Below are 22412 nucleotides of genomic sequence, written 5' to 3'. Positions count from 1 at the left end.
TTTCTTTGCATTCTATTACTTCCTCTCATTGTTTCAGGATCTCACGACACTCCCATCTCAAAACAAATTGCTCATGTTTCTAAATTATTTTCTTTACTCTTTTTGTTCTTATGTTCACATCATTGATCCTTGTTAATCAGTTTGTCTATTTTGTACATTAGGCCTATGTGGGTTGGGGTTGTGTTTGGGAGTGGGTGAGCAAGATGTCTGTATTTGTTATATGTTATGTATGTTTATAATTTAATGTAGTGTAATGTGTCTTGTGTTCAATGTATATGTTTGTCTAGGGACCTCCTTGAAAATGAGATGCTAGATCTGAAGGGGCTATCCTTTAATAAATTCAAATTAAATATCCATGTGCATACATACCAATAAATCTACATATTTACACTATCACCGTGCTCGCAGACTTTACTTGATGACAGTGAACATGTTCAATTAAATTTATTCACAAAAAACAAACAACAGTTAAAAGACAAAAGAACAGTTAATGAGACATGAAGATGTGAAAAGGGTCATTCTGATATGCTACCTCATAAAGGCACAGACACAAGCAAAAAGTTTTATGTATTTCTTAACAGGCAGTTAAGAAAAGAGAGTGCATGTATTACAGTAACAGTTACAACTATCAAAATTCTTAGGAGCGACCAAGAATCCAAAATGTATCTACCATAACCCTAACTTATTCCATCAGCCTAAACAGTGGTTCTACAGCTGAGATACCATAGATAGAGACATATGGCAAGTGGACAGGACAATGGAGATTGATTTTTAAGGGGTAACTAGTTAAGATGTCCTGAGCTGTTCAGGGTGTTCAAGTTACTCATGACTGAAGTCTGCGAGGGCTCAGTCTGCAAGTCCAGAGTGAACATCTGGACTGTTCCAAAGCTCAGTCACCAGATCATCCAGTCATTGCACCAAATGATGACTTTTACCTTGAAGGCTGTTTCAGGTTCTAATGGTCACATCCTGTGGAAAAAGCATTACCCTTTTTCCACTGTAGTATCTCATGTTTTTGAGCAAAGGTTGACATGGTTCAAACAATTAGCACAGAAAATTTTACAGAACCAGTTTGCGATGCCGAGGGTCAGCACGCCTGGTTCCCCGCCCCTGCCTGCTACACCCGACCACGATCCCTTTCCCTGTGGGAGGTGGGCCCACAGGATGGCAACTCCATGTAATGTCTTCAGGCTGAGCCTAACTGGGCCTCACTGTCAAAGGCCTGGCCACTAGATGCTTGCCGCAAGCTCCCTGCCCAGGTCTGGCTCCAGAGGATGAGGCCCTGGGGCAGACCCAGAACAGGCTGGTGGGTTTACATATCTTGTTTGGCCTGGGAACACCTTGGGGTTGCCCAGGAGGAGCTGGAAAGTTTTCGGGTGTTGTTGGGGAGAGGGATGTCTGGAGTGCTCTGCTCAGCCTGTTGCCTCTGCAACCTAGCCTAAGATAAGCAGACTACAATGGATGAATGGATGGATGGACTTTACAGAAAAAAAATCTGTGTGTACCTGTGAGCTTCTGCAGGACCACACAGGTCACAATCCCTGTTAATGCTGAGTATGACAGACATCTTTGTTTAGATACACACCATTTCCTCTCCTCTTCGGTGCATATCAGAGTAAATAGACCACTGAGGGGAATGGAGGTGTCAGCAGGTGTGTGAGAGTGATGGTACCCACAAATACCTGAAGCTTCAGTCCTGTTTCCAAACTAAAGGCTCCAGTCGGCTATCTTTCTTCACGTCTTTCCGTTGGACAAAACCAGATGAGGATTTCTGGAGGGAGTTCAGATTTTTGTGGGATTTGTTTAGGCTCTCCTGAACTGCTGGAGTCTACAACCCCCTGAAGAAGTGTAACTTCCACAGGGCTGGGTGGAGGTATAAACAGCCTGGATCAGTGGCTGTGGTGATTATTAAATACTCATTTTATTATTTTATTTATTTTTTGTTTATTTAAAAGTTACACAGCACATTAATGAACATCAGATAATACAACTTTAAATATGCCAGAGTTAGCAGGACTGCTAATTTACATCTGTAGTCCCTTGGCAGGTGACAGACAATGAATTAAAGAGAGAAAGATAAAGGGAAAAAAAGGAAAGAAAATAACCCAAAACAGTACAGCAAATCATACGGAGGACAAATACTCTCAGCTAGTCACATCATTGGTCTCATGGCTTTGAGAAAGCTGTGCCTGGTTCAGAGTGTCACTACATGAACACACATCACTACAAATCTGCACCCAAAGACAGATGTAGTATAAAAGCAATAATTAATGTATCTCAGTGGTACATGGTCACAGAGTGTAGAAATAAATATCACACAACAGCGTTCACACTGCTATGTTTCAAGGACAAAACATAAGACACTTTTCTAAAAAGAAAGTTAGAGACAACTTTTGGTAATTGGTCTCCTTCATTAAAACTAAAATTACCGCTACACATTTTTATGCCTCCACCCACCTGTCAAGTTGTACTTGGTGTTTAAATCCTCGACTGTGAAAACATGAAAGCTTCACACACATCTTCCCCCCAACAGCACAGAAGATCTCTGCAATCAGTACAGTTTAAAGTGTTACCAATTCAGTTTCTGACCAGTTTTCTCCCCCTCTGTTCCTGAGATATGGAGTGGAGTCATGGAAAGAAAAGTATTTTTGTAAAACATTATGATGTCACAGTTGACCTTTGACCTCTTGGATATAAAATGTCAGCACTTTATTATTATATCCTATTAGGCATTTGTGCTAATTCTGGGCATAATGAATTCTTGAATGATGGCCAAAAACATGTTTTGTGAGGTCACTATGACCGTGACTTTTGATCTCTGACCACCAGATTTTAATCAGTTCATTTTTGAGTCCAAACAGACATTTATCTTCAAGGCCATCTTCAGATTTTGCATTCACAAGAATAAGACAAATGCAAGGTCAGCATAACCTTGATCTGTGTCCACCAAAATCTTATCAGCTCATCCTTGACTCCACTCGTTCATTCGTGTCGAATTTGAAGAGTTCCCTCGAGGTGTTCTTGAGATATCCTGTTCACAGGAATGAGGCAGAGGGAGTCCCAGGGACTTTGACCTTTGGCAACTGAAATCTAATCAGGTCATCCTTGAGTCCAAGTGAATGTTTGTGCCTGATTCCAAACACTTTCTTCAAGGTGTTCTTGTGAGATATCACAAATACAAGAATGAGACACACGAGGTCACAGTGACCGTGACCTTTGACCTAAACCAACAAAATCTAATCACTTGATCCTTGAGTCCATGTGGATGTTTGTACCAAATTTGAAAAAAAAAAAAATCCTCAGGGTGTTCTAAAGATATCGTGTTTACAAGAATGAGACAGAAAGGTTACAGTGACCTTGACCTTTGACCTATCACCAAAATCTAAAAAGTTCATCCTTGAGTTTAAGTGGATGTTTACACTAAATTTAAAGATATTCCCTCAGGGCGTTCTAAAGATGTTCCATTCACAAGAAGGAGACAGACAGACAACCCAAAAAACATAATGTCTTGGGCCTCAGCAGAGCCATAAAAAGCAGATTATTGAGTTCTAGCCAGCCAGTCTGGTGTGTGAAGAGGTCTGGATGGTTGCACTGTAGCAGCCTGGTGTTTTTTTTTCAGGTGATGTCAGTATAATGAATTGTTCTTTGTATTGTAATACCTTTGTTATCACATGACTGTACAAACTGGTATCAGATGTGTAAGTGCATTTTTGAGATGCATGATTTATTTGAAGTGGACAACTGAAACATTCAGTTGAAATGCTTCAATGCAGAGAGCCTGTTAGAAAGCGATAATGATAAATAGAGAATGAACTATGTTTTTTATTCAAACTCTTTCTGTCCAATTACAGCAAGCCTGAACAGAGGACCATCTCAGACAAGAGAAAATGCAACCCTGAAACATACAGCAGATCATCTGTGACAGTCAGTGCATACTGTCTCATAACAACAACCACCGGTGCTTTTTATGATTTTGTTATATTTAAATGACAGAACAGATTGAAGTCGTACATCTTAAAAAGAAAAACAACAGAATGGATATTGTCTAGAAATAACTTACCAGCATCATAAAACTGGTACTGCTAAGTACATGAGCATAGATATGACTAATGAAGAGACACACACTTGAGCTGATGTGGACTCTATGGAGGTGCTCCACAGTGACGTACACCACCTGAAACATAACAAAGTTACACATCATTAAATCATGACCCCTGTGGTAAAAGGCTGAATGTAGCAATGACTATGAAAAAAATGAAAAAGTGATATAAAAAATGAACAGTTCCATTCACAGACATTCATTTTTATTCATTTACATTTTACACTCATATATTATATCCATTTGTCAAACTTGTTTAAAAGCAATGAACAAATGAAGCACAATCCAAGCCACAGTAGACCAAGGGGAAACTATTCATATTAAGTGCTGTAGTACTCAGTCCACTGCAAATCTGAAGTTGTCTGCTTTATACAAGATAGAGAGAGGCAGAGAGAGACTTTTGACTTTTAACCACCTTTATTAAAACATGTCCACTAAACACTTATTCCAGCACTATACACCCCCCTAACACCCCGCTCTACAGTGTTCTGCTCCATAACTCTGTTCTCAACCTCCTTTATGCTGCCCTCCATCCTGACAACCACCCTCTTCATCCTAGCAGAAGCAGACCCTAAATACAATTGACAAAGTCCGACCATAACCTGAGTGACTCAAACTCTTCCTTCCTCTCTCTCACACTCCCCAAAATTCCTTGAAACTAGAGCAAAACTGGGTGTCTTGTAAAAGCCTCACTTTAAATTTCTGTACACAGATTGCATTCGTCCTAAGGAGATGTTCAAGTGACAATGGACCATACCGTGCTCTGAAAACACAGCAAGGGACAACTGCGACAGCACCAATCTTTTGTCATGTCTGCTGAAACTATATATCTTGTCCAACCGAGCTGCACTAACCCTATCAGGCCCTGCTTTCACCCATGTGAATCCCGTTTTGTCTGGGTGTTAAACCCTCCATGTGTCCACCAGGTCATAGTCTGTTAAAATCGGGCTCAACACACCGACTGAACCCACATGTGGTTCCTTGCCCCTCTTATCTAGATGAGGATCAACAGTACAGTCTATCTATCTATCTATCTATCTATCTATCTATCTATCTATTACATCTGCCTATGGGTACAAATAAAATCAGCTCACCGCATTTATCTATCTATCTAATTTCACATGTGTGTTGCAGACTTTCCTATAAAACTACATAACTTCATAATACATCCTGTCCACTGAGATTATATTGGGCAGGGGCAGTGACAGTAAATGTTGGCTAAACTGAAAAAAGGAATCATTTAATGTGTTTTAGTTTTCCGGTGAATGTCTTTTTTTTAATGCCAATACTTCAATACCACTTTTTCACCACTTGTTTCAGTGTCTCTGTTTCCTTTTCAGTTCTTGTTTTCAATGCCAGAATTAACTGTCACTGTCCTGGCTTAATAAGAACACGCCTGGTGCGAGGTGCCAGGTGCCTGTGGACTCCGGTGAAAGCTGTCAGAGAGCCAGTGAGCATCTAATCCACTGTCATCTGAGCTGAGCTGATTCCACACACATCTCTAGTGACTACAGAGACAAAATGAGCCCATACTAACCTGAGTGTGGCAGGGGTTGGGGTAGTCACAGACGTCCTGTATGAAGACACTACGCATCAACATGTTCACCTCCTCAGGGTAAACATATGTGGGCTGGCAAGGATTCCCCTCCTTCACACCCACCCTGTGAGACATCTGGGGTTCAAGTGACAGTGGAGTGGAGTGGAGATCAACAAGAGCAAGAGCTGAGACAAGATCTGATGACAACATCCATCCATCCATCCATCCACCCACCCACCCACCCATCCATTATCCATCCATCTACCCACCCACCCATCCATCATCCATCCAACCATCCATCCACCCACCCACCCACCCATCCATCCATTATCCATCCATCTACCCACCCACCCATCCATCATCCATCCATCCATCCATCATCATCCATCCATCCATCCACCCATCCATCATCCATCCATCCATCCACCCACCCACCCATCATCCATCCATCTACCCACCCACCCATCCATCATCCATCCATCCACCCACCACCCATCCACCCATCCATCCATCCACCCACCCATCCATCATCCATCCATCCACCCACCCACCTATCCATCATCCATCCATCCAGCTATCCATCCATCCACCCACCCATTCATCCATCATCATTCCATCCATCCACCCACCCACCCATCATCCATCCACCATCCATCCATCCACCCACCCATCCATCATCCATCCACCATCCATCCATCCTCCCACCCACCCATCATCCATCCATCATCCATCCATCCATCCATCCATCCACCCATCCATCCATCCATCATCCATCCACCATCCATCCATCATCCATCCTCCCACCCACCCATCATCCATCCAAAAAACAAAAAACACTTAGATAAATTTGTCTCATTAGCATTTGTGTGAACAGACTGTGTTATAGAATCTGTAAATATAAAATACCTAAAAAAAATACAAAAAGATTTGTTAACTCATTAAAACAATTTGCAAATAAATTTATCTGAAAATACACTACCAAATTCCACAAATAAATAATATCTGAACATCTTTCTAACATTTACCACTTTCAAACAGGACTTTTCCTGTGATTTTTCATATTTTTTTTTACTATTTGTGATCCAACAAGGCATTTTTGGATTTGAATTACAGTTTGGCATTTGTGGATCTCAGTTCTAATTTTGTGGACTAGAGATTTACACACACTCTCTCATTCATGAAATGCAAGTAAATCTTTGAGCAGATTTGCACCTTGATACTGAAAACCTACACCTAATTCATGAACTCTGTGGGAATTTCTTGGGCACGATCAATCTAAAAATGGTGTGCAGCGTTTAGCTACAGTTTGAAACAGAGTACAACAGGCTTTGAGTTGCGTTTTCTGATGGGTGGGTGTGTCAGAGGTGTACCCAGGTGTGTCAGCGACGTAACATAAACTAATTTCTGGTAAATCTTTACTTATTGTACATAGTTTTTTTGTTTTTACTTTACACTTGCTTAGCTAATGTGAATTTAACTTTTCAAATGCCAGTCAAGCCCTTTGAATGAAACTGAATAAACCCTGTGGGGGGGGGGTTCAGGCTTGGTCGGGTTCAGGCTCAGTATTTTCAGCAATGTGATGATTTCATAAATCACCAAACATTCTGACAGCCATCACTCATCTGTTTTGATTTTTGACCAAATCTGCTAATTGCTGACCAAATGTTTTATATTTCTACTCTTTCGTTATGTTTAACATATTTCAAAGGCATCTGCGTGGTGTGAACATAACAGAGCACTATATGAATTAAAATTGTGATTTCCTATAATGACAAGCAATAATAATTATGTGCATTCCTTATTTACACAAGAACTACAACCATTCAGAGGCAGCTGTAGATTTTGTTAGTACCTACAAAAAGATCAGAGTTTATAACATATTAATGAATTATGGAATACGTGTAAATTTCCTTCTGCAAACACTTAATACACAAGTTGGTTCTGCTCACGTGTCATGGAGACCCAGAGGGCTTTGGGACAAACTCTCTCTTAATCTCAACCAAAATACACTTGAGTCGATTGGCTATTTTCGGTTGGCACATGATGGCCCGCTGCTGACCTCATTTTTGCATTTCAGTTTCAAAATAAAAACAGGCAGTCTTTTCTGTCAACTGTTTTTATTGTGTTTTTTTTTTTAAATAATCGACGATAAGCTCATAATTTTTATGATGTTAATGTAACACAGTGAGGATTTGTGTGTGTTTATTTGTTCATGTGTATGTTACCTAGCACACACTTCTGTCCTTCTCTGTCTTTACTATCAGGTCAGCCCATTTCATCCTCATTGACCTCACTGTTGCTTTATAAATCTTCCTGACTGGTTCTGATGTTAAAAACAAATTAAACTAGCAAAGATTGTTTTTAATATTGGTTTTATTTTAACATTAGCTCTGAAAGTGCATTGTAATTGTAAACTTTTAAAAACTAAAAATGTTGTGTATTTATTTAATTCAACAGAAATCAGCTCAGCATCTCATAGCTCTCAGATCAGAAAGCTAACAGAAAAAAAATGTCCAAAAACATATCAACTTCAACTGCAGTTTTCCATAAAAGCTGCCGTGGAATCAGGCATTTGAGGCCGCAACAATCACAAAAACAGCTCACAAAATCCTGGAGGGACTGAGAAGGAGGTCTGATGAAACATCACCCTTTTGACAATCGGAACCGGCTGACAGCAGGAGGTGCCTGTCTGTGTCGCTCTGCACACTAAATTTTACTGGGAATGGATCAGCGATGTCAGAGACTGACCAGCAGCTCACAGGTTATGATGGTTCAAGCTGAATATCGGCTAATTCATCGGCTGATCGATGGATGCATGTCTAATACTTAAGCCCTGAAAAATTGCATTTTGCATAATATGGTACTTATAATGGTTGAACAACTCATTTGTTTTTGCCTACCACACAACCTCATATGGTCTTGTTTAATGCTATATGAATATATGAATTTTGAAAAAGGCATCTGGTCAAAACTTGTAAGATGTAAGACCAATGGTTGTCACCATAGACTGTATATCAACATGGACGACGTAACCCCACTTACCCATGCATGATACAGCCGCTGTCATCTCACGCTGGTGACGTCTTTTGGAGCCGGAATCAGCATCGTAGAGGTATACACAGTAGGAGAGATTCTGGCAAAACACCTGTCCAACCAATCGAGAGCAGCTCCATTGAATGTGAGGACAGGGATTGGCTGTCACAGCTGTCAATCATAGCAGAAAATCCTCCTTTTGTAGAATGCATTAACTAAAACCATAATAATTAAAACCAAACCAAACTGATCATGAAAACAAGCACTTGAGCAAACCTCAGGGTGATGAGAACTACCTTCAGTGACAGAAAACATCTTTGGGAAAAATGTATTTGGCTTGTACTCTGTGTTTTTAGTTTGGCCTGTGATCATTCACTGACATGGAGGGGTGGGCTTTATGACCTATACTGCAGACAGACACCAGGAGGCAATCCAGAGTGAAAAGCTACACTTACAGGGAACTGTCATGTTGTCCATCTTTATATATAGTCTATGGTTGTAATACATATTTTCATGTTACTATATGAGCACTGACCAGTTTCCTGTGCAGAAGCCTGTAAACCTTCCCGCAACGGGCGAGGTCACTCTTCAGGAGTTTGGCAACATGAAGCAGTGATGCTATCCACACAAGAAGTCTGAGGAGAGGAGAGACATCTGAAATGTATCTAGATGGTTGATCACTTATCACCATATCATCATCATTGATACTCTAGATACACTTTTTCACTGTACCCAATATTTATTTCATCTTTATTTGTAAACAGAGCGCAGACCATGTTAGCTGGATGCTTAGCCAGAGGGTTCAGGCCAGATGACACATAAAGTGATGCACCTGACCTTAGTGCAGTTAAAGTCACTCAGTGTGTGCCTGAGCGGTGCTGTAGATGTACTGTCAGAGGTAGGGCCTCTCTCACACTCTTTAGATGTATTGCACAGTACCCCACCCACATCAGCTTTCATCTGAAAAACAATATCCTGGACATAATTTTCTTCTCAGAGTGTAACCCACTTCAATGGGAGGAGCCCCCCTGGCTGCCTCACAGGGTCGGGTTTCTGAACGCTCTGTTTTTCTTAAACTGTCTAACATGTATTAGGCAAATTTAAGAGCAAAAGGAAATAGGCCGGACACTACAGAGCACATATCTTTGGAAAACAGGCTCATTTGAACATGTGTCCATGTGACAGAGAGCATGTAGTTGGTAGCTGTTGCATACTAACATTGACGCAGCTGTAAACAGTTTGTTGAAGTTACCTGAGCTGACATTTCTCTGAACAGTCTAACAATTCTAACAGGTCCACTCAGTGCTCAGCTTATTTTTAAATGGTAAATGCTCTGCACTTTAATAGCACTTTTCTAGTCTTCCAACTGTTCAAAACACTTTCACACTTCATGTCATATTCATCCATTCACACACACACATTCACACACTGGTGTCCAAGACTACTGTACAAGGTGCCACCTGCTATTCACACACACTCACTGTAAAAACTATTCTGACTGGTTGAAGGGTAACTGGCCCGCTGCAGGGTGTCCCATAAGAACTTAACCAGATGTCGTTACAGTCCAAGCAGATTGTTTTTGACGTTTATGTGTGGTTCTGAAATATGAGAAAACAATAAAGAATGTACATTAACACGTGTCAGCATAATAATTACACAGGCCACGGTATGTCGATGTACATAGCATTTACGTTTACTCTGTATACACACATATCCAAGATAAGCAAATGGCTGTCATAGAAATAAGATTTAGCTACCACAATGCCACTACAGTGTGAACAGTGATATGCTCCTTTAATATGTCACGTGTGGCTGCGTGTTGCCAGTGGCGCCTGTCTCAAAACTGCTTATGCATGGACGCTAGTAATTAGGGTTTTAAACCTAAGGAAGCATACAAAAATGGCTTTACAACTGACTTCATGCACAACTTCTGTCAAACTAACCACATGACATCAGGAATCAACAGAAACGAAACACAGAACCGTATGGTTAACACAGAGCTGGATAACGAGTCTCTCTTCCTCGTTATCATGTTGTTAGCATACACCGGAACTTTTGCACACAGCATGCTACTCACAGACTTATGCCCCGTTTACACGTACACGGTTATTTTTAGAAACGGACATTTCACCCTCTCCGTTTTCAAAAATAATTCCGTGCACACGTATCCGTTTTCAGAAAACTTTGCGTTTACACGAACCCGTGTATGTCTGCTGCCAGGACATTCCAAAACTGTAGGTGGCAGTGTAACGAGAAGCTGAAGCCCACGCTAGCCAATCAGAATCCCGACGCGGACAGGCTCTTGGTGTTGGAGGGAGGAGAAGTTGTTGCAAAATTGCTGTCCTCCGAACACTCATCCGTCTCTGCTCCTCCATGTAATAAATCAGCTGTAGTTGTAAATGTAAGCATGAGAAGAGGGCTTGCACCAACATAAATACGGCTGCTACTCTGCGGGGGATCCATAGTTACCATAGCAACATGTAAACATAGGTCGCACTTTTGACGCAAGTGCAAGTTCTGTCGCATACTGTGACGTCTACTGCCTGCGTTTTCTCCGTTTTGCTCCGTTTTGCTCCGTTTACACGCAAACGGGCAACCGGCGTTTTCCACGATCTCCACCCTGGCCGGAGTTTTTAAAAAGCATCGTTTTCAGAGGCGAATTCTCCGTTTGCGTGTAAACGAAGGGTGCAAACGCAGGAATATTTCTCCGTTTCTAAAAATAACCGTGTACGTGTAAACGGGGCATAAATAGTAAGGCAAGTAGATTCACCATAGCGATAGAACAGTCATAACTTAAGTGTTGGGTTACACACACAACTTCAAAAAGTCCAAAACGGGAACACCAAGACGTAAAAGTCCATTAACGTCTGTTGCCGTCCTCCTCTGGCTCTGCCCGAGTGCAGGTGACAAATGAGAGAGGAGATGCGCCAAGTCTCATCACTGATTGGTCGGGGTCTCTGGAGAGAGTGAGACAGAGTCCAGGGGCCTCATGTACAAAGACTTGCGTGGATTTCCTACTGAAACATGGCGTACGCTCAAATCCAGAAAACGTCGTACGCACAAAAAAATCCTGATGTATGAATCTGTGCGCACGCATGAATCCAAGCACATTCCCTTTGTACATCCCAATCAGCGTGGAATTGAGCGCACATGTTGGAGTACCCGACCACTCCCTGTCCACGCCCCCATTTAAAAATCATATTTAAATAAGCCCTGCACCTGAGATTCCCCTCTCTGCACGATCAGAAAATAAGAAACAAAAGATGAGTAAGACGGGATTTTAAGCTTCCATTCATTAAGTTTATACACTTACACGGATCACACACTATTGTTGCAAATTAGTGCAGAAGTGCGCCGGGGAGAAGGTGAGGCTGATAAGTCTTTATGCACACTTTACGCACGGGGTTATTAACATGAGTACGTTGCGCACAGTGACAAATAGGGGCTTGTTAGAAAGATCTGAAACTGTAGTTTAACCAGCAAAACACAGCAAGTCACTAACTCTAACCGCTGTAATGATGCGGTGAAGACGGGATATGATTTGGGGGCGCACATGCTCAATGCGCATCACAGGGACTAATATTAGGACAATTACACGACAAATTTATTTACCAAGAAGCCACCCATCGCGCACAGTGCCAGCTTGTAGTCTGTTCCCAACCATGCTGTTACTCAGAATGCGTGAATCGTGCGTTGAACCAGGCCACCTCGCCACAATGTTGGTTAACTGCATTTGCGCATCACATATGATCTGTACATTGATGGAATGAAAGTGTTTCCTGTTCACGTATACAAATTCATCATGTGACGGCGCTTTTATAGCAATGTGTGTGCAGTTGATAGCTCCGATTACATTAGGAAAACTGGCTCTCGCTGCAAATTGCGCTTTAATGTTGACCTGTTCAGCTGCATGGTATGGGAATTTGATATATCTGGCTGACATGCGGATAATTCCGTCCCATACGGCTGGCATGGCTCGGCTGAGGGTCGACTGGCACAGTCCCGATCGGTCGGCCAGCTCCCTCTTGCCAGGAACCCCAGTGTGGTCAGCACCTGTATGGGCACAGGCAGCGCATGGCTCCTGGCTGTGTTGCGCTCCAAGGCCGGCCGCAGCTCTGCGCACAGTTCCACGAGGATTGCCCTCGGGAACCTAAAGCGGCTGATGAGCCAGTCGTCATCGTGTGCCAGTACATCGTCTCTGTCTCGAAACACACGCTCTCTTCTAATTGCACCATTTGCAATGTCCTCTAATGCTGCTAAAGCTGCCATTGTTTTCAGCGGTACTTTTTGCACCACTTTGCGCACGCTTTTATATCCACTCATGTAATTGGAGACACGTATGTTTGTGTGTGTGTGTGTTAATTGTTCACTGGTGTTAATTGTTCATGTGTCTCTGATGTGCACATCATTAAGTCATCATTCAGAGGACGGATTGGTTACACGTGTTTATTTTATGTTTCCCAGGATCACCTGAGTGTCGCCAAAGTATCAACGGCTGTAGAAACGTGCGTACGCCAGCTATGAAGTTGGCGTGAGGCACCGCACATTTCCACAGTCATTTCACTCTTGATACATCTGAACTTTGCCGTGAGAAAGAGCGTACGCCACGTTTTTGTGCGTACGCACCCTTTGTACATGAGGCCCCTGGCCTTTTTCACACTCACACTCTGATGACGCAGCAACGGGAACAATGTGGGATTCAGTGGGAAGGACGATACTTCCACATGTTGACTGGAGAAGCTGTGGATCAAACCGCTGACCTTCTGATTAGAGGACAACGCGCTCTACCTCTGAGCCACAGCCAGCTCGATTTTTAGAGAAAAAAAACAGTGCAAAGTCTTTGAGCTACTTTCTCTGCAATTCATTATTCTTTTAGAGCCAGCTGTTTAGAAATATGTATCACTTGTTGCATACACTTTGGCAGACTTTAATGTGTCCATCCTGAGCTGAGGACTGGGAGAGAAGCAGGAACCCTTCAATTTACCCAAAGGAACAGCAGAGCTCAACATACAGGTCCATGTGAGGGGTGATGGAGGGCAACTAGGTCTGTGGACCAAAACACAGAGTTTATCTAAACATGACTTAGAGCATGTCTGACAGTGGCAGTGACAGTGTGTGAGGTCGCCTCTCTGCTCCAGTCCAATTTAGATCAATGAGAGAGAGAAAAAAAACCACACAGAAAATCAGGGAAAGTCCTGTGAAACACAGCAGCTGCTGAGAAAGAGTTAACGGAGAGATGAGTTCAATGACTTCTTCCTGAGCACAAACAACACCACTGTTCCTGGACTCCTGCATTATGCACATTAGATTAGATATCATTATTGAGGTTCATGGTCAGATTTTCTAAATTTGTCTTGATTTACAAAGAACGCTCTGTTTCACATGTATGAATAGATTTTAGAGTAGATGCCCTATAGTAGGACAAAGCCGTTAATGGAGTTTTAGATTCAATTACAATTTGGGCTTCCAGTGCTTATAAAAACAAGATAAATAAGTTAGAATTATTATTGTGCCACACTCTGTTTTACAATGATGCTCTCGTTTTGTCTTGTGTTACAAATCCAGCGCACTCCAACTTTACAGCAGAACGATACAAAAAGAAAGCGAGTCATTCTCCCACAGCGTGCAGTGAGCCGTTTTCACTATGAGGAAAGTACTGTAAGTGTAAAAATACTGTACCTTAAAAACGAGTCTTGACTGAAAAACTCTGACAAATATGACATATCAGTTTGTCCTTTGGTGAACAGAGAGGGATCATCACAGACCATGTGCATCGTGAGTTTTATGGTTCTGTCTCATTTCTGATTGTTGCAGTTTGAGATGTTATAACTGACCGTAGTCACCAGTAGGTTTCTTTTTTAGATGATTCCAACTCTGCAACGAGTCAGGATGATTATAATACATCCATGCTGTAAACTCCACGAATCAGCCCAGTGTGAGGGCAGTTACAAAGTGCAACACGTTACTTCAATGGATCACCGATAACAACCAGCCAGTTTGCAGGATGAAGGCTTAATGTTAGCAGAAGGAAAATATCCCGAAACTTTCTCCTCTGAATGATCCGTTTGAGAGTGTTTCATCCGCGTGAGAGTGTTTTAGCATTAGTACTCTCATCTCATGAGTCACAAGGTTCCTTTACTGAGAGTCCAGCTGCAGGCTGAGCCAACCTGCAACACTTCTTGTCCGTGTAATGGTTAAGTGTGTTCGTCCCCTCTGTGTGTGTTGCTGCCGTGTTTCCTGTAGCGCCGCCCGGTGCTGCACACAGGTAGAGACACACACCACGAAACACACTCAGAAGCTCAGCAGGTGTAGTCCATGGATCTGTTGCAGTCCTGAGCTGCGTGAGCTCGCAGACATCTGCATGGAGCTCGCGGGCGCGCGCACAGCGTAGAGTGAGAGCTATGAGACACTGGGCTGATTTGTAGCTCAAAGTGCGCTTAAAACCACTTCCTTACAGCAGCACTCCACTGCCATTTCCCTTTTCCCAACATGGGAAGAAGGCAATGAGAAACAAAATTGGTAAGAAATTAGTAAAAGTTTAAGAAAATTACCTAAAAATGTGTAAATAAATGAGTTGAAAGAAAAGGAAAAACTGGATCTTTGTCTTAAATCCTTTAAATTGTGAGGAAGACCTCATTTTTGCTCAAGTGGAATTTATGGTGAAATTGTGGATTGTTACAGTCGCTCTGATGCCAAGCACAGAGAATTATAGAGAGCAGAAATTAGTACAAGCACATAAAATAGAAATACAGTAAAAATAAGATCTTTAACTTGTGGTATCACCACTTTCATTTATGTCATGGGCACTTCCTCCATCACTCATAACAAGTATATGGAATCAGAAAAAGAAGAAATGAAGGACTGAAGATTACACAAAAAAACAAACAAAATAAGACCCACAAAAGAAAATGAGAAGCGGGGAAACATACAATACTCAATTATTTTTATTAAAGATAAACAGATGCAAGATGTCCATCACAATTTACACATTTCACCATGCTTGTGAGCTGGAATCTGTTGAGTTAGTGCCCAGCAGGCTTCAGATTTCAGAAATGAAGAAGTCCTCCACACAGATTGTTTAACACTGTGAATCACACATTTCAGCCTGTGGGTTCAAGCATTTGTCTACTTGTTGAGGACTTTGAATATTCATGGTAAAATCCACAAAAACACCATCTCAGCAGTTGTGACTTCAGTGGAAAATGACATTAGTGATACCATGACAGTACTTTCTTCCATCAAAACAAAAATGCTTGAAAAGCTCCTCAAACGCTTTTCATGTTGTGACAGTTTCATATCAAATGATTTAATAAATCTCAAGTCATATATCTTCTCTGTGACCTTCCTCTCTTTCCATGTTAATGAACAGACCAGTTCCCGGTGGAGACACTGGACCTGAGTGTGAAGACAGGTCAAGTCTACTTGGGCGCTGCTCTCTGCAGTGTCTTTGTGTGAGCCCGATGTCTCTCAGTACGGTTTGCCTCCGATGGCAGTGAGCATCTCCTGCCTCTCCGCAGCCGTGGGCATGTCAGGTCTCACTCCGTCTCTCCTCCTCTGCAGCATGATGTTGTGCTAGAAGGACACAAACACAAAGTGCTAATTTAAAAATACTTTACATACAACAAGCTGCTGCCACCCGTTTCCACTATGAGCAGAAACCCTGACAAAAGATACTCCAGTCACTCTGCATGCAGATGCAGCTGAGCCTGTTGATATTGAGAGTCACTCCACCAGTTTACCATGTCATGGTAAGTTTTCAACACCTCTGGAAGTGCTTTGTCATTTTTTGAGAAAGTAATGACATCACTAGGACATCATCAGGGTTATCTCAGCCTGGGAGCCTGCATTACAGACTTTGACTGTACGCTTTGAATGGCAGGAACATTCCCGCTGTACTCAAAGATCCCTTAGCTTTATGCTTTACTTCTCTGTGGAGCGTGGGTATGGTGTTTTGAGCATGGGTACGACGGTGTCGCTGACAAACCGCCGGGGAGTCACATTCCTGAGCTCCAGTGTTTTTGAACATGTAAACAAATCCCTCCTTTTCAACAACTGTATGGACGCAGATCTTTGCACATGCCATAGGTGATGGATTGTGTTATCTTCTGAGATCTCTCAGAGTTGGACAGTAATTATGTCAAGCTGTGTGCCCTGTGTTGGTTGATTTTTTGGCTGAGCGGGTTTAGTGATAGCTTGGCTGTCAGCGGCTAAGGTTATCTTGAGTTAGTGGTGTGTGATGTGAGCCCTGCTGTTCCCAGAGTATTTTATTGTCATACAACGTTCCTTGTACATCCCATATCATGTCCAAACCTGTCATTTCTTCTGTGTTTGAGAGTCGAAAATAAGTCCAGATGTTTGATTTAAATGCTGACAGTGCATTTCTGATTCACTTTCTGTGGTATTTCCATCTTTGTTTTGATTAACTTCCAGCCAAATGCTGCTGACCGAGACCTCTACGAACCTCACCAGAAAATAAAAACTCAGCACCATCTAGTGGACTAAGAAAGACAGGGATTTTATTATTCAAGTAGTATTAAGATGTGTTTTTGTAAAAGTGAATAATGTGCATAATAAACCACCGATAATTGGTGTCTGTGTATAAATATCGGCACACAAAATACTGCAATACTGTGCTGTGTGAATTATTTTACCCCAAGCCCTATTTAATATCATTATTCGATTCAAACATGTAAAATTAAAAACATCACATGGCTTAAAATGTCCCCTTTTCATGTTATATGCTGATTCTGATCTTTTAGAGCTGTTTGTTAAAAGGCTCAAATCGGGTGCTAAAATAGGTACAATGAAAAATCAGTCGGGTTCTAGCAGATATGGCAAAAATTTGGCCAAAAATATAATTAAAGTTAGAAATGGTGGACTTTATTTTGGGTTTAGGGCAAGACGCTTTTTTTGTAGGTCATGGGGTTTTAAATATGTTTCTCAAGTTTCTAATCTCTAGGTTAATTAGTGTTTCCTCCATGTAGTGGTGGAGTCTGGATACTTTTGAAGTATTTTAGAAGTGGTGTTTGGTTCTCTCTCTGACTCTTTGTCTCTCTCTGTGTGTGTGTGAGGGTCAGCTAAAGCAGCAGATGTGATACATTTGAAAAGGGATCCAGCCTGTGTGATTGTGGCAGAACCCTATGTGGTCTAATATGCTGCTTTGACAGTGCTGAGAGTAGTGTAAACAATAGAGTAAGACCGCACTCTGCTGGACAAACTATAGAATGCAACTATTTCAAATCCAGCCAGCATCATTTTCTGCATTATATGGTCTGTGAACAGAGTTTTCTTTTCAGCGCATTTGGGAAAAAAATATGTGCAGAGGTTGATTTGCTCCATTATGTCTGTAAAAAGCTCATATCAGCTGATGATATAGGTATATTGAAAAATCAGTCAGGCTCTAGCAGAAATGGCAAAAAACTGCCCAAAGTTTCAAATAAAATTAAAAATTATGAACTTTCTGTTGGCTTTAGGACATGGCTCCAAGAGGCTTTTTTGTAGGTCTTGGGCTTTTACACTAGTTTCTTAAGTTTCGTAGCACTAGGTTAAATGGTTTGTGGGGCTGAAAATTAGAAGGTGGTGCTACAGAGCACATTTTGGCACATCACAGCAAAAAAAAAAATCAGATCAAATAACACACCATAGGACTACTGATGTGTCTGCCATGTTTCGTGAGTTTTTAAGCATCTTTAGCCCCTCAAACATAACATCCTGTTTTATGGCGAAGAACGCAGCAGAACGGCAACAGCGTTTGATGAAATCAAAAACGGCTCGCAATTTAACTATCTTCATGTTCTTTGTACCTCCAAATTTTCATACTTCTACATGAAATGGTTTGCCGGGGCTGTCATTTAGGGGACGCTACTGAGCTCATTTTTTGACACCTATACACGAGACCTACAAAATACAAAAATTTTCACCAAGCGTAACCATAAGCGTTAAGTAAGTTTCATGAGTTTTTGAGTATGATAAAGCCCTCAAAAAAGCAATTCATTTGGCAAAATAATAAGAAGAATAAAAAGCAGACCAATTACAACAGGGTCCCTTGCACTGGTCAGTACTCGGGCCCTAATAAGCATGTAAGAAGCAATAAGAAATACTTTTTTTTTAAATACACAGCCTCTATTCAGGGCAAAGATGTGATCATAAGCCTGTGTATAAGAACCCGCACAGCAGGGAACAGCTTCATGTTGATGTCAACGTGTTCTGAAGCTGACATGGCTCATACACACTGTGGATGATGGATCATTAAATTGTCAATATTCTTAAGAACAACCGATGTGGCCCTTCGCTTAAAATGTTGCAGCTGCAAAGAATTGTGGGACAGAATTCTCTCCTTTCCTTAGCCAAAGGATGGTCCAGTGTCTCCTATGCTACAGGAGATTATAAAGGAAGCACTGAAGCTTCTTTCCTTCATATAAGGAAATTCAAACAGCTCGTATTATGGCAGCCGCTCAGCTACTTCCTGTTCGTTTCACTCAGTGAGGAACCTTCCCAACTGCTGCCTCACTCCCTCTGCAGACAGAATCAGTAAGACTGCTCCTGTCTGCTCACAGATGGCTTTTTTCAGTCAACGAACCTCCTCCACAAATTCAAACTGGCACGTTTAAAGTATTTCAAAGTTATGAGAGTGTTTTCATTTCCTTGGTTTTCAGCCAATGATAACTGATTAATCTCTTCAGGGTGTGCATTTCATGTGAGTCTGTGAATTGAAGCTTGTGCTGCTGTGAGCTTTCATGTGACAGCAGGACAGATGCTGCAGCTGTAAGCTCGTCACAGGTGACTCAAGTTCTTATTCAGACATTCCACCAACATATGAAATTAGCATCACATTTATGTAACAAGGCACATGTGTAATGGAGGTTTCAAGTTTTGAGATCTGACTCTTGAGATCTGACTCTTGTGAGTTCTACGTTGTAGAACTCACAAGAGTCAAGTTAGTGTTAATCAGTTAGTGTTAATCAGTACCCCGTGTGGGAGCACACAGAAAAGCAGGGGAAGGTACGCGTTTTGATTTAAAAAAAAAAAAAGAATTATGTCACTGGTGATATTAGTGTGACGGCGCGTGCTCACGAATATTAAAGAGCACAGGAACCAGCAGAGTTGGCAAGTTAAGGAAAGTTTTTTATACCCATAAAATAGCAACGGCAGTGCGATGGAACAGGCGCACTTTGATTCAGCGCTAATGCCAATTTCATGTAATGCCAATATCTGCATTTCCTTTGAGTTTTGCCTCACATACACACTTCATCCTGAGCAGACAGCCTGTCCTATCGAGTCAAGCATCTCCTCTCCAAATTATGATGCCAAACGCGACCATGTAGTGTCTGCACTGACATTTTGTCATGCTTCTCGTTAGCCTATATGCTGTAACGCATTTTGAGCCACCAATTGCAGGTATAGCAGATTGGATCACGATGTCAAACGGATGACAATTGGACTTTGAGCCGCTGTAAACACGGAGCGGAACGAAAGACTGCTTGTCAATAAAGTAACAAAATGGAGGGAGGGCCTTTTGAGATCTGACTCTTGTGAGTTCTACAACTTTATGGAAGTGCAATATGTTATCACATTTTCACAAAGAACATTTCTATATGTAAACTTGACTTTAAATTTTTTTAAAATCCCTAAACCAAAAAAAAGGGCAGTTAAAGCTTAATACCCCCCCTCCCCTCATTCAAATTGTCTTAACCTTAGGTAACTCGCTATGTGCCATGTTCTCTCTGTTGCAGTCCGTACTAAGTTCTAAGCACGCTTTCCAGATCATTTCTTTGTTTGTTTTGTTTTACTGTATTAACAAAACAAATATTTTTTAGGTAATATTCTTTTAAAAAAAACAAAAAACATTTCCTGTGTTTTTTTAAAGAAATCAAGCCAATTTGCTCAGGTCCTAAAGGGTTAAAGATCTCCGACTTTTTTTCATCAGCGTGTTCTCTTTGATGCTGGAAACACACACTCACCCAGTATTTCCTACAGTTCTTGTATGTCTGGAAATATGCTGAACACATGCCCTTATCATAGTTGTAGGCATCCAAACACTTCTGGGAGGCATCGCTCTCCTGAAAAAGACAAAAGGTTCCAACAACAGAGCAGGAATGGACACTACCCCCCACAACCCCTCACCCCCACCCCCGCCAGCAGCAGTCTGATGTTTGACACAGGCTCACAAAGCTTACCTCGATGCACGGGTTCACGTCCTGATTCCGAACTCTTCGTGCATTTTTATCCATTGGAATCTTTAAAAAAAAAAAGTCTGAAATTTAAATATCTTGTCTGTTGAGTATTTAACTGAATATAGGTCAGAATGGATTTGCAAATCATTGCACTCTGTTTTTATTTATGTTTTATACAGCACCCCAACTTTTCTGGAATTTGAATTGGCTTGTGTATATCTACCTAAGTCTAAGTCTCTCTCTCTCTCTCTCTCTCTCTCTCTCTCTATATATATATATATATATATATATATATATATATATACTGTATATATATTGTAAACTTCTAAATACTAACATAGATAACATTTATTTTATATTTACAGTAATAAGTCATGTTTCAAAACCTAAACATCACAAATATTAGAACCTATGCTGAGAGGAAATTAAAATTTAATTAATCTTTCAGTATTCATCGTGTATCTTTCATTTACTGGTACTCTTTCGTCACCTCAAACATAGCTTTGACTCTTCTGCACTGTGGTCTCTTGTCAGACAACATTTTTGCTGATACTAATGCATGTGATGTTCTTAATTGGGGAAAGTCATTTTGGCAGTCTACTGAAGTGCTCCGTTCCACCAATTTTATTTATTTAATTTTTGTATTTTCAGCTGCATCTCCATGCGCAAAAAGATTGGGCCAAATGATCCTCACACCAATACAGTCTTCTGTTCCAATCAGTTTCAACAAACATGTCCAGCTATTGCATCTTTGTAGCTGTGAATGAAATAGAAACAGGACAGGATCATCTGGACTTCACAAACGTCCGGAGGTTTCACGGAGCATCGAAACGAGCTGGTGCTTTTCTGTGACCTGGTTCTCTGCTGTACAGCTGATGCGTGGGGAAACACAACACCATCTATTCACTCTATCCAAATAAATACCCTAGCAGAGCATATGTAAATCAAATGGACCAGTGGTGGAAGTTAAACAGTAAACACGTCTTCCTGAAATGGTTCCTCTACAGACCCCGGTGTCCTCCGCCGAACAGGACACTGCGACCGGGACAAGTTCACCTTCACCGGTGTTAGCTAATAGCTAGCGGAGAGTCTGTGGCGGCTTCTCATTCACATGCAGTGACTAATGTGACGGTAAACGGAGATAAAACTTCACACAGTGAACATCTACCTGTCCCAGAGAGCGTTAGCAGCGTGGATCCGGCTGGAGCCCAATCACTTGTGGATACGCCTGATATCGACACCGTAAGGGCGATGCAGATTTAGAAAAGACCAGAAATAATGCTAATAATAGCTTTTCAAAAACGGTGTTGTTACTTATATCCCGGTGAATGCGTGCGAGAGTCTTTCTCTGACAAGTCAGTGAACAGCTCGACACTAGCGTACATGTGGCTAACCGTGAGTACTCCAGCAGCCACAGGCTAGCAGCTGCTCGTCATGCTAACAGAAGTCCACAGTCAACAGCGCACCACAGAAATCACACACACCGTCACCCACAACTGACAGCAGCAACAGCCAATAGAAACCCCGCAAAACTGATACCTCAGATTGACAGTCTAATGAGCCAATACAA

At 41.6% G+C, this 22412-nt stretch overlaps 2 protein-coding genes across 3 annotated transcripts; both read right to left on the bottom strand.

Annotated features, from left to right (window-relative positions):
- Window positions 1-3806: 3806 nt before the first annotated feature.
- On the bottom strand, window positions 3807-15099 carry LOC148185967 (uncharacterized). 2 transcript variants are annotated; one of them, XM_088072225.1, is made up of 4 exons: window positions 14349-15088; window positions 9205-9304; window positions 5637-5771; window positions 3807-4174 (listed from the first exon to the last, which is right to left on the bottom strand). In XM_088072225.1, the coding sequence occupies exons 1-4, from the start codon at window positions 14441-14443 to the stop codon at window positions 4046-4048; spliced, it is 459 nt and encodes a 152-aa protein (XP_087928351.1). In that variant the 5' UTR covers window positions 14444-15088; the 3' UTR covers window positions 3807-4045. The 2 variants fall into 2 exon arrangements, 1 of the variants encoding a protein (XP_087928351.1); XR_015775410.1 differs by lacking the exons at window positions 3807-4174; window positions 5637-5771; window positions 9205-9304 and adding an exon at window positions 10339-13715 and having other exon boundaries at window positions 14349-15099.
- A 496-nt stretch (window positions 15100-15595) lies between these two features.
- chchd7 (coiled-coil-helix-coiled-coil-helix domain containing 7) lies at window positions 15596-22274 on the bottom strand. The gene is made up of 4 exons (XM_042510803.2): window positions 22011-22274; window positions 20846-20905; window positions 20630-20728; window positions 15596-16241 (listed from the first exon to the last, which is right to left on the bottom strand). Exons 2-4 carry the CDS (start codon window positions 20897-20899, stop codon window positions 16137-16139), a joined length of 258 nt encoding a protein of 85 aa, XP_042366737.1. The 5' UTR covers window positions 20900-20905; window positions 22011-22274; the 3' UTR covers window positions 15596-16136.
- Between the last annotated feature and the right edge of the window lie 138 nt (window positions 22275-22412).

Source organism: Plectropomus leopardus, chromosome 21 (genome assembly GCF_026936395.1).
Source record: "Plectropomus leopardus strain MGB_pleo_1.0 chromosome 21, ASM2693639v1, whole genome shotgun sequence".
NCBI lineage: Eukaryota > Metazoa > Chordata > Actinopteri > Perciformes > Serranidae > Plectropomus > Plectropomus leopardus.
Note: the sequence above shows the minus strand (reverse complement) of the source record. Positions and strands in the feature narration are given on the sequence as shown.

Excerpts from the sequence above, each read along its gene's own strand:
- LOC148185967 (XM_088072225.1), bottom strand. The coding sequence starts at position 14,443 with ATGCACATGGTCTGTGATGATCCCTCTCTGTTCACCAAAGGACAAACT. Across the intron at positions 9,305-14,348 it reads AGTCAAGACTCGTTTTTAAG|ACTTCTTGTGTGGATAGCAT; the intron begins GTACAGTATTTT and ends TCCTCTCCTCAG. Across the intron at positions 4,175-5,636 it reads CCAACCCCTGCCACACTCAG|GTGGTGTACGTCACTGTGGA; the intron begins GTTAGTATGGGC and ends GTTATGTTTCAG.
- chchd7 (XM_042510803.2), bottom strand. The coding sequence starts at position 20,899 with ATGGATAAAAATGCACGAAGAGTTCGGAATCAGGACGTGAACCCGTGC. Across the intron at positions 20,729-20,845 it reads ACGTGAACCCGTGCATCGAG|GAGAGCGATGCCTCCCAGAA; the intron begins GTAAGCTTTGTG and ends TGTCTTTTTCAG. Across the intron at positions 16,242-20,629 it reads AGAACTGTAGGAAATACTGG|CACAACATCATGCTGCAGAG; the intron begins GTGAGTGTGTGT and ends GTGTCCTTCTAG.